A 12974-nucleotide genomic window follows, 5' to 3' on the forward strand; every position below is an offset into this window, starting at 1 on the left:
GCAAGTGGAATGGAGAAACTGAGACAGATAGCTAAACAAGACCGAGCAATTTACAGCCAGATTAAAAATCAAAAGTTCTTATTTTCCCTAACCAAGGACACTTAGGAGCAAATTCCAGACAGTGCCCACGACAGACCTGCCTCAGTCTAGTCCCTTTCAGATGACATTCCTTGAAGGTGAAACTGACCAGAGAATGACCCTGACCCCTCTATATGCTCATTTTGATCCATCTGCATATCAAAGGACACACTTGGAAAGCTGATGACTATTCTATTGAGATCCTCCCCTGAGACCTCCCCTAAAATTCTCACATTTAGAAAACAAATAAAAACCCATAAGACAAAGGACCCAGTGAATGCTCTCCCTGAGGCATGCCCATACATTTCCCCTTTCCTTAAACATGTATCTTTGCTTTCTTTCTCTTAAGCTCTAAAGGTTCCCAAGAGACTTGCAACCAGAGAAGCAGCACGCAGAAGCAGTTTGTCCTGCGCTCACCCCCTGAACCTGTCTCCAGGGGCCCTCCTTTTGCCTCTGTAACTTGTTCCCTGAGTCCATGCAGCCCAGCTGGCTCACTTCTTCTGCCTCTGTGACTTTCTTTCTAGAGGGCCAAGGCAACCTCAACTAGGCTCACTACTGTTGCTATGATCTTGCTTCTTCTATCTTAAGCCCTTCCTTTGTTTCATTGCCCCCAGCTTTAATAAACATACTCTCAAAATCACCTAGACTCATGTTGTGAAATCCTTCCTGCACAAAGAACTCACACATTCCAGACCGTGCCTGGGCAGACCTATGCCTGGTCCCTTTTTGTGACACCCTGAGCCATTTCACCCTAGGTCTTCCTGGGCATGCTGCCTCCCAAGGACACATGCTCCCCTTCAAACTCACACTTTAGAGGTCTCACCTTGGAGTTTATCACCCAAGCAGTGTATCCACTTCTAATACATTAAAGTAAAACTTACTAGTTTCTTCCACACGCCCTATCTTTCTAGGTTGCTAACTTCCTCAGCAGCCACCCTGCAGCTTCCTATGCCTTTACCTTCACCTTGTTCCCTTCCATCTGCTCTTCTCATTTACCCACTCCTTGTGCTCTCCAGCTGACTCCCACCACTTCCTTGTCGTTGCCCTCAGGTCCTCACTCCAGTTCTTTCACTTCGTTTGTCCTGCTAACCTGGACTCCATCACATCATTTTCTATTCCTGTGGGAAGGGTACTTCAGATAAGAATCACACACTAGCATGAACTACTAGAGATTTTGTATCCATCCCACAGAGCTTTAGGGAATCAATTTATCTTTCTGGGATCAGCAACCTGTCCATCCCCCTATGCAGTTCTCTCAAACACCCTCAATCTCCCCTCACTGACCCTCAATCTCAGTGATTATCCTTGTCTTGCTTGTTATAGAAATACAGGGGAGGCAGGCAGGATCTCCTCCCCTCAGCTCCCCCATCTTATCCCTCCAGTGTCTATATCTGCCCCTCACCTGCCTTTTCTCAGGTTGTAGAGAACATTTTCTGGTTCAAAGACAGTCTCACTCCTTGCGCGCTGCAGCAATCTCTTCTTTTGTCCCGAGGAACATCATGTCATTTCTTATTGCCTTTCTACCCTTTAATCTTTCCAGGTTTCTTCCTTATGTGTTCAAAGTAAGCTCCACCCTAAAAAGGACCTTCCTGAACCCCGCATTCCCTCCCCAGCTACCTCCCTCTTTCTTTTTCTCAAATCACAGGCAAGGCCTTTAGTCAGCCAAACCTGGTTCCAATGTATCATGCATTTCATTTTTCTACTCCTGAAAATTGGGCTTCTCTTCTCAGCGTGCCATTGAAACTGCTCAAAGGTGACCTCATAATTTCCAAATCCAATGGGCTCTTTCCAATCCACATTTTTCTTGACCTCACCTTACCATGTGAAACCCCCTTCTCCTTGGTCTCTGGGAGAGCTCTATCCTAGTCCCCTCCTATCTCTGTGACTGCTCCTTCTCAGTCCATGTTGTAAACTGTTCATCCTATTTGCTGTTTGCAGGGTTCCCCTCTTGGCCCACTCCTCTTCTCATCCTATATCTTCTATGGGAATCTCATCTTCACTCACAGTTTTAATGATCACTTTTCTGCAGATAAATGTCAAAACACATTTCCAGTCTAGAACTCTCCTCTGGGCTCCAAACTCATGTATTCCAGCACTTCCTGTACATCTTCATGTGGATGTCTCATAAGCATCTCCAACTCTGCAAGTTCAAAACCATAGTGATCATTTCTCCCCCCCATCCTGCTGCTCCTCTTGCATTTCCTATCTTCATAAACGTTACCACCTATCAATTCAAGTCGAATGCCAGCAAGTCATAATAGAATCCTCACCACATGTAGTCTGTCACTGGACCTATAGACTTCCTCCTGCACATGGCTTGAATCCATCTCCTACTCGTTGCTTCTGTCTTCATTCAGGTCCTCATCTTGCACCTGCAGTTTCCCTGGTCTCTTTACTGGTCTTCCAGCCTACTCCAGTCCTCTCCCTTTTTCACTAGGGGGACCCTTGCACTGTAATCCATTCTCCCCAGTGCTTCCAGAGTGATTTTCCTAAATTGCAAGAATGTGTTCACAGTCTCTTTTTTAAAACCATCCAGTGACTTCCTTTCACCTGTAAAATACAACTTTTAATATGGTGTCCAAACTATTCATAATTAGTCCTGTCTACCTCTCCGGTCTTATTTTCAATGAGTAGCCCTAGAATCTTAGGATCTAGTCATTAATGAGCTCCTTGTAGTCCCAAATGGGCTCCAAATAAGTGTCTATAGCACCTATACCTTTGTTTATGTTGATCCCATTGAGGAAAATGCCTTTGCCCACCTTCAACTCCGTGATCTCATCCTTATTTTCCAGGACTCACGAGAGCATTCTCCTTCTTCCATAATGCGTATTTGGTCTTTTCTCCCACCCATCAGGTAACACTAACCATTTCCTTCTTTGTATTCTCTCTACACTCTGTAAATGGTTCTTTAACAACTATAAGAATGTCTGTTACATGCATTTTTTACCCACGAATCTCCCAGAGAGAAACTATTGTCCTTCTTAAGGACATGGGTTCTGTCCTATGTGTCTTTGTACACCCAGCACCTAACATAGTGCCTGGCAGAGGAGGAGGCTGCAGATGTCTGATGAATAGATGGAAGGGAGAGAAAAAGAAAGAAATAAGGAGGAAAGGATAAAGGAAGAGGGGTGGAGGAGAAAAATAGGAATAAGGTTGGAGTGGTGAATACACTCTAGATGTGAAGGGTTCTCATTTTGTGCTGAAGAGTTGAACTTTATCTACAGAGATTAAAGAAAAGAATGAGTGTAGAATGATTTGAAGAAAAAGGGAGGAAGCTTCTATGGTGGAACAAACAAGAAATAAGAAGTCTGTAGTACCCAGAGGAGGAAGGCAAAAGGGAAAGGAGTAAAGGGTCACCAGGCCCTTACCTTCCTTGCAGACACCTCAGTTAGCACTGCCAGTTCACCACAGCCATGCCCTGAGATCTGCTGGGAGACACTGTATTGGGTATATGGGAAACCTGGGAGGGAGCAAGGTTTTCCACCAGTTCCTTTGTGAGGGCACATTGCCCATAGAAGACCCTAGGTAAAATGCAACTGGGGTCCACAGAAAGGGCCCCCAAAAAATTATCATCCCCCATTGTTACAGGCAACCAGATCCATTTACCAGATTCCTTAGCTATCCTCCATACCAAGAGCATTGTCCCAAGGGATTCAGGGAAGCTAAACTTTTATACGAAAGGAGACAGGTCAAGAAACAGTCAGGCAAGAGGCACTGCTCAGAGTCCAAGGCTTGGGAACCTTGAGCACTTAGGAGGAACTATATATCTGCGAGAAGGTGAAAAGTGGCCATCATGAGAGAAGGGAGGTAAAAGACATTGAGCATCATATTAAGCTTGACAGCCCAGTCCATTTCAGGTTTCCTTGCTCATGCTGGCCCCTGGAAAGGTGCATATACCCTTGGGATATGAAGTCATCATTTTAGGGAGCCTGTGAAGACCTACAGGATAAGATCTGAAAGTCAAGCCAGAGCGGAAGAAGGGAGAGGAGAGACAGACTCACCGGGAATAGCATAGCTCTGAGCTCCAGGTAGAACACATTGTCCTGGTAGAACTCCTCCAGGCCCTGGAAGATGTAGTCTCTGAACACTGGTGCATAGTTAACAAGACCAGAGATTGTAAAGAAGATGGTTTCAAACTTAGACCAGACGATATCTTGGTTCGCATAAGTCACCTCGGGGTTCCTGGTCATCAGAGTGAAATTCCTCAGAAGGCTGTCCAGGACACAAAGGAGGTGAGCTAATGAGGCATGCTTTAGGCCACTGCTTCCCAGCACCTGCAGGAATCCTACCCACCTTGCTTTTCCCACCCAGTAAAAACCAGGATGCTTAATAGTGAGCAGTGGTGAGAGGTCAAGGGAAGCATCCAGGCTCTGATGGAGGCCTCCACCCTGAGACCTGCTTTGTACTCCCCAGGATACAGCTCAGGTGAGAAGTTATCACCAACCAAGCTCTTCTGATCCTCTCTGCATACTTAGCCAACCTGACTCCAGTGTACTTACATCCTAGACCAAGTTCTCTTTGTGGGGTGTTGTCCCCACCAAATTCGTATATTGAAACCCTACTCCCCCCTCTCCCGTGTGACTGTATTTGGAGATAGTGACTTTGAGGAGGTGATTAAAGTTAAGTGAAATCATAAAGGTGAGACAAATATCAAATAAGACTGTTATAAGAGACACTGGAAGTGCATGTGCATATAGGAAAGGCCACATGAGTACACAGTGAGAAGGTGGTCATCTGCAAGTCAAGGAAAGAGGCATCAGGAGAAACCAAATCTGTTCACACTTGATCTTGGACTTCTACCCTCCAGACCAGTGAGAAAATAAATTTCTATTTTTTAAGTCACCCAGTCTGTTGTATTCTGTTATGGCAGCCTTAGCATACAGGAGGGGGTTTGTTAGAAATAACCCTGGATGGGGCCCTACATGGCCAGGTTTACATCCCTGATTAGTGTGAACAAAAAGGGGCCACCCACATACTAAACCTGACAAGCTCAGGGAAGGCCTGCGTGGTGAGCCTTACAGACTCAGAGACCCAAAGTAACCACATAGGATGGTCTAAAATTAAAACTTTCTAACTCAAACTGAGTCATGGCAGCTAGTTATGTCCTAGGCTAGTATCTTCCCTGACAAAGGTCAATCTTGACCTTAACTGAGCCTTTCTCTTGTCTTTTTGCATCTATGATAACATACCTTTGGAATGTCAGGGTAATTTCCTTTTTTCCAGACCCCTCACTGCACCAGAGCAGAGACTACAAAACCCCTCATTGTTATTGTGTTGTTAACTGCTAACTATCCTATACCACAAATGTAAAAGAAGTATGTGCCTATCATTTTACTTTTCACCCAATCCCAGAGATTTCCCCACTTTGCTTTCTCCTGCCTCCCTAATCTATCACCAATGGATTTCATGTAACCCCTTTACTCCTCCTCTTTTGATTATAATGTATAAAATAAGGTGCAAAACTGACATTCTCTAGAGCATTTTCTCAATCCATTGAGATTTCGCTTCCTGGCAATTGTTGTCAGCTCGGCTCAAATAAAAATTCTTACAGGTTTGGACAGTTTTTACATTGACATTAGCCATTTACCAGCTTTATGGCCTATGGCCTTAACCACACTGAGCTTCATATTTCTTATTTGTCAAGGGAAATAACCTCATGAAAACACTCTGTAGGAGGTTGTATGATGAAAATAATTATTACTTATAATATTACTATATGAGTTTGTTAAGAAATTGCTCCATAATATTTTCAAGCTGTTTCATCCACCAGCTGGACTGTCATTACTCTAGGAGCTGGGAACTTTTCTTCTTTCTGGTCTTATTGAGCAACTAGACAAATTTCATTTGATGCAACAACAGTATTGCTGTTAATACCTTTTGCTGATTAAATTGGATTTTAAATATACCAGAAACTTCCTATGGGCAGAAAAGGTGTTGAATGCCTTTGTGAAGCAAAGTTTCCCTTAAAGTTAAAAGAAAAAGTCTCTTGATTTTTAAAGGCCAAGGGAGACACAACCTCACTCTACCCACCTATGATAGGCGCATGACACATTATGAACCACCACTCACCTGTTGTCAAACTCAGTGACGTTTTGCAGTTTCTTTCGATACTTCTCCAACAAAATCCACTCTAAACATTCTGCTGGAGTTGGGGGAGTTGGGTGAGCAAATTTGAACATCAGGGTTCCATTTCGGGTGAGACAGAAATGGCAATGGGGCCTGTACGTGACATTTTTAACCAACCAGTCCATACTCAGGATGCTGAAGTCATGGACATGCAAGGCAGCCCCTGGAAAAGGAAGAAGAAGGGCAGGGAGTGGTGTGGGACTTGAGTTCAGGTTCCTGTTGGGGCTTCATCAGCTGCTAGCTCTCCATTGAGACCCCAAGCCTTTAAATGAAACCTTGCTACCCAACACTGCATGAAAGGATGTAATAAGAATGAGCCTCCATCTCTGCTCCCACCCCAGTCCTCTCAACCTGCTCCCCAATACCCACCCATTACTTTCCATTGGAGCTTCTGGTCTGCAAGTTTTGCCATTTGGGGCTCCATGCTTGTCCTTCAGACCTGACACCAATTTTGACCCCAGTGCCCCTCAAGGTACAGTGTACACTGTCCTTCTGTCTTTCTTGTTCCACCTTAGCACCTGGCCTTGACACTGGCCCCTAGACAGGTATCCCTGCTGTGTGAACTTTGATGTGTCACCCTCTCTAAACCTTACATTCTCCATCAACTGGGGATGTTACTTTACCAACCTCACAGTTTTTATTTTTTTAATCTCTATTTATAACATTAAACAAAAAAAAAGTAAATTCCTTATAAACTACAAACTATTTATGTGTGCAGAATAATTATTTTACTATACACAGAAATGTGTTTATACTGTAGAAATATAGTACTAGAAATGTGTTTATTCAGGATGTTATTTCATGTATTCCATTTAGTAACTTAGCCCTTGGGAAAAGACTAGGAGAAAGGGGTGTGAGGGAAGATATGCAGGGAAAACTAGGGTCCTATGGGCCCAGGATATTATCTTACTGGTGGATATTTTTCCAGCTTTGTCAGGGAAGGTCAGTATTATCCAGGGCCCACTTCCTGCTCTCTCTCTGAGGCTGAGTCCCCTTGGAAGCAGGGTTTTTGGTTTCCAGGGTGGACCAGCAGCCACCTTTGAACACTTCCCTTTCCTAGTTTGCTAGCAAAAACAATACTCAAAGTAGCTGAATGGCATTCTCTCTGCTCCATTTAGAATAATAGCAGCTCCAATAACAATAAATAACAGTTCCAAGTTTAGTTTCCCCCTACCTTCCCAGAACCCCAAATCGTCCTTCCAAACCTCTACCTTTTGGCATCTTCTTCAGGATATTAAATACCTCACTTTTCTCAATGAGATTCTTGGCCTGGAAAAAGTGCATGCTGGGTGGGAACTTTTGAGTCTTCATGGCCTGCTTCATCTCAGCCTTTTTGAGGGCCATGAGCCTCTTATTAGCCAGCTCCTCTTCCTTCTTCAACACCAGCTGCCCCCCCAACTGCATCATCTTCTCTCTCATTACCAGCTGCTTTCGTTTCTCATCTGTGGACACGGCTGAGCAGAAAAAGGACGTCACCACTACCAAAAGCAGAGAGAGGAGGGCTGGCTGCCCAGATGGGCCCCAGACCAACATTGGGATGCCTGGAAGAGGAAATTTCTCAGATGAACTCAGTGGGGCTAAAAAAGGTAATGAGTAAGTGAAAATCTACAGATTTAAGTGTCAGTTTTCTTCTCACACCTTGTTCTCAGATTAACAGGAGGCAGCATATTGAAGGATTCTTCTCTGAGACCCCAGAGAAAAGACCTCCAGGTACAGGCAAGGAGGGGTTTCCCAAATAAAAGGTTACCATGAGGCCTCCTAATATTGGAGGTTTTCCATCAGCAAGCCCTGCCCACACACAGAGCAAGACATTGTAATCAGATTTTTAATGTTCCACTTTTAAACATAGCCAAAGAGCAAAGTATCACAAGACATATGAAGGAAGTCTCTAATATGATAAAGAAATTAAAGATAACACACAGAGAGAAGGAACCAAAGGGAAACAGAGAACTAAAGGAAATAAAAGAAAAAGTCAAAAGAACTATAATTACTATCCTTACAGAAATAAGAAAAGATATTGTGTCTATAATATAGGAACAAAAAAATAAACTAAATAAGAAAGAGCTTTAGAAATTAAAATATGGAAGCTAAAATTTAAAAAATTTACTAACAATATTAAAAGGTGGAATTGAAGAGAATCTCTTCAAAAGTAGGACAAAAAAAGAGAGAAGAGAATGAGATAGTGATTGGTTTAGAAAATCCAAGACCTAAATAACAGATATTTCAGAAGAAAAAAAAAAATGAAATAAATAATACAAGAAATTGTCCCAGCCCCACTCAGTGTGGCTCAGCAGTTGAGCATCAACCTACAATCCAGGAGATTGCAGTTGGATTCCCGGTCAGGGCACATGCCCAGGTTGCGGGATCAATCCCCAGTCAGGGGCACGCAGAAGGCAGCCAATAAATGATGACTCTCTCATCATTGATGTTTCTATCTCTCTCTCCCCCTCTCCCTTCCTCTCTCTGAAATCAATAAAGATATATTAAAAAAACAACAAAATAGTCTTTAACATTTTAATAGGTCATGAATTTTATTTCAGCTTAAAAGTAACCACAATTCTAAAATCAGTATGGGGCATGCAGGAGGCAGCTGATCAATGACCCATCTTTGATGTTTCTCTCTTTCCCTCTCCCTTCCTCTCTCTGAAATCAATGAAAACATATTTAAAAAAAAAAAAAAAGATACTGGTCTTGGTTTGGAGGAGATTCTGAAACCTCAAACTAACTGAACTTTCTTCTCTTATTTTCTAGTAGGCGTAGTCCTTCCTTAATCACAACTAATTTAAAAAATGCTTTATAGTTTAAGGCAGTGGAAGGAAGGATGGAATTAAATATTTTGATAAAAAAAGATGGCAATATAATGGCCCAGTTGTGGCAGTCTTTTTAAAGTAACTTGTAAAGCATTTAACTATATCCCAAATTAGCACTCTTTGCAGACTTGTGCACATATATTTCTCTTTCAGAATAGTTTTGCAAATTGTACAAAAACAAAAAGGGTGGGAGCTTTTTAATAAAGAAATTGCATTTATAAAAATTTTTTAAAGGGGGAGAGATTGTCCCAGAGCTGAAAACCTGTATCTCTAGATTGATAAGACTTGTTGAGTACCTAGCACAGCACAATCAATTACTCAACAGTGACACCAAGGTACGTCATCTCAATATTTCAGAATATTAGCATTAAAACAATTCTAATAGCTTCCAGGGAGCAACTAGTTCAGGTTATCAGTGAACAGGGACTTAAGGGGGGAAGGAAAGAAACACATTTATTGAGTCCTTGTCAGAAACTATGTTTAGCAGGTTTCACATGGGTTATCTATTTGAGTTACATTTAATAATTGTTTCTATGTACTTGTAGTATGATATGTTATACTGCAGAGAATCAAAACTGTAAATTAGGAGAGCTCAGGAACAGTTCCAAATTAGTATATCTTTGTGAGACCTTGGTCAAATCACTTAATGTCTATTGGTCTCAATTTTCTCACCTGTAAAATGGGTGAATTAGACTACACCAGTGGTTCTCAAAGTGTGGTACATGTATCATCAATGATACAAAATATCACTGTTTAGGTTAAATAAAAATTTTTAAGCAAGTTAATTTAAAGAAAAATAAAGGAAAAGAGGTGCAAGGATATGACAAAAATGAAAATTTGGTAGTCATTGAAATACATTATACCCAAGATTCTTTCCAGGGCTAACATTCAATTATTCCATGATATATCAGACACCAGAGGAAATTTTAAGAAGGAAATAGGTGACGATTTATTCTAGTCTCACAGTTATAGTAGGTGCTATACCCTCGAATCAGAGAGTCAGACATTTGAAGAACCCCTTCAATTTCATCAAGTCCTTGAATCTCTCCTCAGACTACAGTGTTTGCCTGCAACTGAAATCTCTAGGGCAAGAGGACAATGATATCCACATTGTCATTCCATCTACCCCACACTGCACCCTTCACTCAATAGCCTCAGCCCCTTGTCCCTCTCTCCCTAGTGACACTATACAGAGGCCACCTGGTTCCAAAATCTCCACCTTTTTCCTCTCTAAGGACCCCAAAAGTATTCATGGGGACTTTTCTTGGCCTGCCAGACAAAATTTATCTAATGCTGGTTAGTATCAGCTTGGTCAAGCATAAGGGGAAAAAAATCCCTTACTGTAATATTTACTTCATCTTTCTCTCTCTCTGTGAAATACTCCTTTACTTTGAAAAGAGAATGAATGAAAACTATAAAAACAGCCCTGGCTGGTGTTTCTCAGTGGTTAGAGCATTGGCCCTTGCATCAAAGGGTCCCTGGCTCAATTCCCAGTCAAGGGCATGTATCTGGATTATAGGCTGGATCCCTGGCCCCTGTACAGCTGTGTGCAGGAGGCAACCAATCGATGTGTCTCTCTCACATTGCTCTTTCTCTCTCTGCCTCCTTCCTCCCTTCTGCTCTCTCTAAAAATCTATGGAATAAATATCCTCAGGTGAAGAATAACAAACAAAAAACAAACAAAAAACTATAAAAACACTTTGTTAACAGACTAAGAACAAAGGAACACCATGTACATCTGTGACTCTGAGTAGATGTCCTTGGGCCCGCAACTATTTTCAAATCCCTACTGTTCTTCCACACCGAAAGGTGAGGAGTGGGGAGGGTGGCCACCAGGTTAACAAAGACTAAGGGCCCAACTTCCCAGTTACCTGCAGTAACCTCACAAGCCCAGTGCTCCACCCAGACCCCCACCCCAGGAGATCCCAGTTACCTCAGAGCAGCTCCAGAAACTGTAGACTGTTTGCTTAGTCCTCCCCCCCAACAGCTGTGTCAGAAGCAGAAGAAAAGCTCACATTCTGTTTCACTTCCTGTCAAGGTTTCACTTCCTTCCAACCTCATGTTGCACAAGCAAGGAAGATGGGACCTGTCAGGGCCAAGGCAGCAAGTAGGATCAAGTGTGTAGGTTTACATGCATGTGTATGTTGAAGTGTTTTTCTGTTCCTGGGGGGGGGGGGGGCGAGGGGGGAGTTATACACTTGTTTGTGTGTTTATGTGAGTTTTTGTGCATGTGTGGCTTTGTGCTTATTTGAGGGTACAGTCTGTATGTGTTTGTGTGTGTCCTGTCTTTGTAGGATCCAGAACATGGTTTTGGACAACAAGTACCACAAGGAGACACTCTAAATTCTGCTCTTGAACATCAGGAAGTGTACCCCTCTTCAAAATGTGATTTTGAACTGGGTGGCAATCCCCTGGACAGAGGGTAAAAAGGGAGAAATCAGGGATGAGAGGGCAGGACAATAAGGGAGAAGCCCGAACTTTATAGGGTTGTCAACCAATAATCACTGGAACCAATTCAATGCCAACAGAAATCTCCAGTTTGGGGTGTGGTGAAGAAGGAAACTTTATTCAGTGCAAAGAGCTCAATTGTGATACAGCACAGCTATGGAACAGTACATCTGTGAGGCAGCCTGGGGTGAGGGAGCTCTGTTCTCCTCTGGTGTGCTCCACCTACTCAGGTCTACTCTGCTCTGCCCTGCTATGCTCCCCTGCCCTGTCCAGTCAAGGAAACTCAGTCTTCAATTTAAAAAAATATATGTTTTTATTGATTTCAGAGAGGAAGGGAGAGGGAAAGAGAGAATCATCAATGATGAGAGAGAGTAATCGATCAGCTGCCTCCTGCACATCCCCTACTGGGGATGGAGCCCAAAACCTGGGCATGTGCCCTGACCAGGAATCAAACTGTGACCTCCTAGTTCATAGGACAACACTCAACCATGCCAGACAGTCTTAGTCTTCAATTTTTGGTGGGATGGGAAAGTGGTTACCCAAGCCAGAGAGGAGCTGGCTTATATAGAGAGAAGCCCCTGCCCCTGTTCCCTGATTGGTCTGTCCTCATTGCAAATGAGAACTCCAAATCCTGGCAGTTTGGTCCAAAAGGCAGTGTCCTGATTAGTCAGAATGAAGCTGCTCTGATTGGTTGATGAAGATGCCAGTGGATAGGGAAAATCCCAGGCTATTGGTTAAAATATAATTCAGGAATTCCTTTATGGTTCAGATGGAAGAAAAACAGTGCAGGCAGGCGGTTCACTGCAGGCTTCTCACTGAAGTGTAGTTTGTGTGAGAGGCCCTTTGTAGAAATGGCTGCTAGACTCTGTTCTTTTTGTTTTTTACTCTTTTAAATGTGAGTCCACAGGGTCCACTGTGAGAGTTAATTGAAGAACACATGCAAAGTACCTGGAGTAGAGGAGGTTCTCAATAAATCTCACCCAAGCCTGGCTGACCAGGCTCAGCAGCTGAACATCAACCTATGACCCAGGAGATCACAGTTCAGTTCTCGGTCAGGGCACATGCCCGGGTTGCGGCCTCGATCCCCAGTTGGGGGCATGCAGGAGGCAGCCAATCAATGACTCTCTCATCATTGATGTTTCTATCTCTCTATCCCTCTCCTTTCCTCTCTCTGAAATCAATAAATATATATATTAAAAAAAAAAAAGAACCAAGCAAGCTACTAGATACAGAGTTCAGAATTATGGTTATAAGGATGCTCAAGGATATTAGTAAGAGTATTACAAAAACAAGTGAGACCATCAATGACATAATAAAGTACCAATTTGAAATGGAGGCTACATGAACCGAAATGAAGAATAATTTACAGGGAATCAACAGTAGAGTAGAGGACGCTGAGAATCAAATGAGCAATTTGGAATATGAGAAAACAAAAAACACCCAACCAGAAGAGCAAAAAGAAAAAAGAATCTGGAAATATGAAGATAGTTTAAGCAGTCTCTGGGAAACTTC

The 12974-nt window shown here is 42.8% G+C and overlaps 1 protein-coding gene across 1 annotated transcript in view; it reads right to left on the minus strand.

Annotated features, from left to right (window-relative positions):
* Positions 1-7797, minus strand: part of ADA2 (adenosine deaminase 2) — a 29847-nt gene extending 22050 nt beyond the window's left edge. Inside the window, exons 1-3 of the mRNA XM_016213781.2 lie at positions 7416-7797; positions 6148-6367; positions 4080-4290 (exon numbers count right to left, since the gene is read on the minus strand). Coding sequence (XP_016069267.1) covers positions 4080-4290; positions 6148-6367; positions 7416-7737 — 753 coding nt within the window. The 5' untranslated portion in view covers positions 7738-7797. The remainder of the gene's footprint in view (positions 1-4079; positions 4291-6147; positions 6368-7415) is intronic.
* Positions 7798-12974: the final 5177 nt, after the last annotated feature.

Source organism: Miniopterus natalensis, chromosome 2, assembly GCF_054644295.1.
Source record: "Miniopterus natalensis isolate mMinNat1 chromosome 2, mMinNat1.hap1, whole genome shotgun sequence".
Taxonomy (NCBI): domain Eukaryota; kingdom Metazoa; phylum Chordata; class Mammalia; order Chiroptera; family Miniopteridae; genus Miniopterus; species Miniopterus natalensis.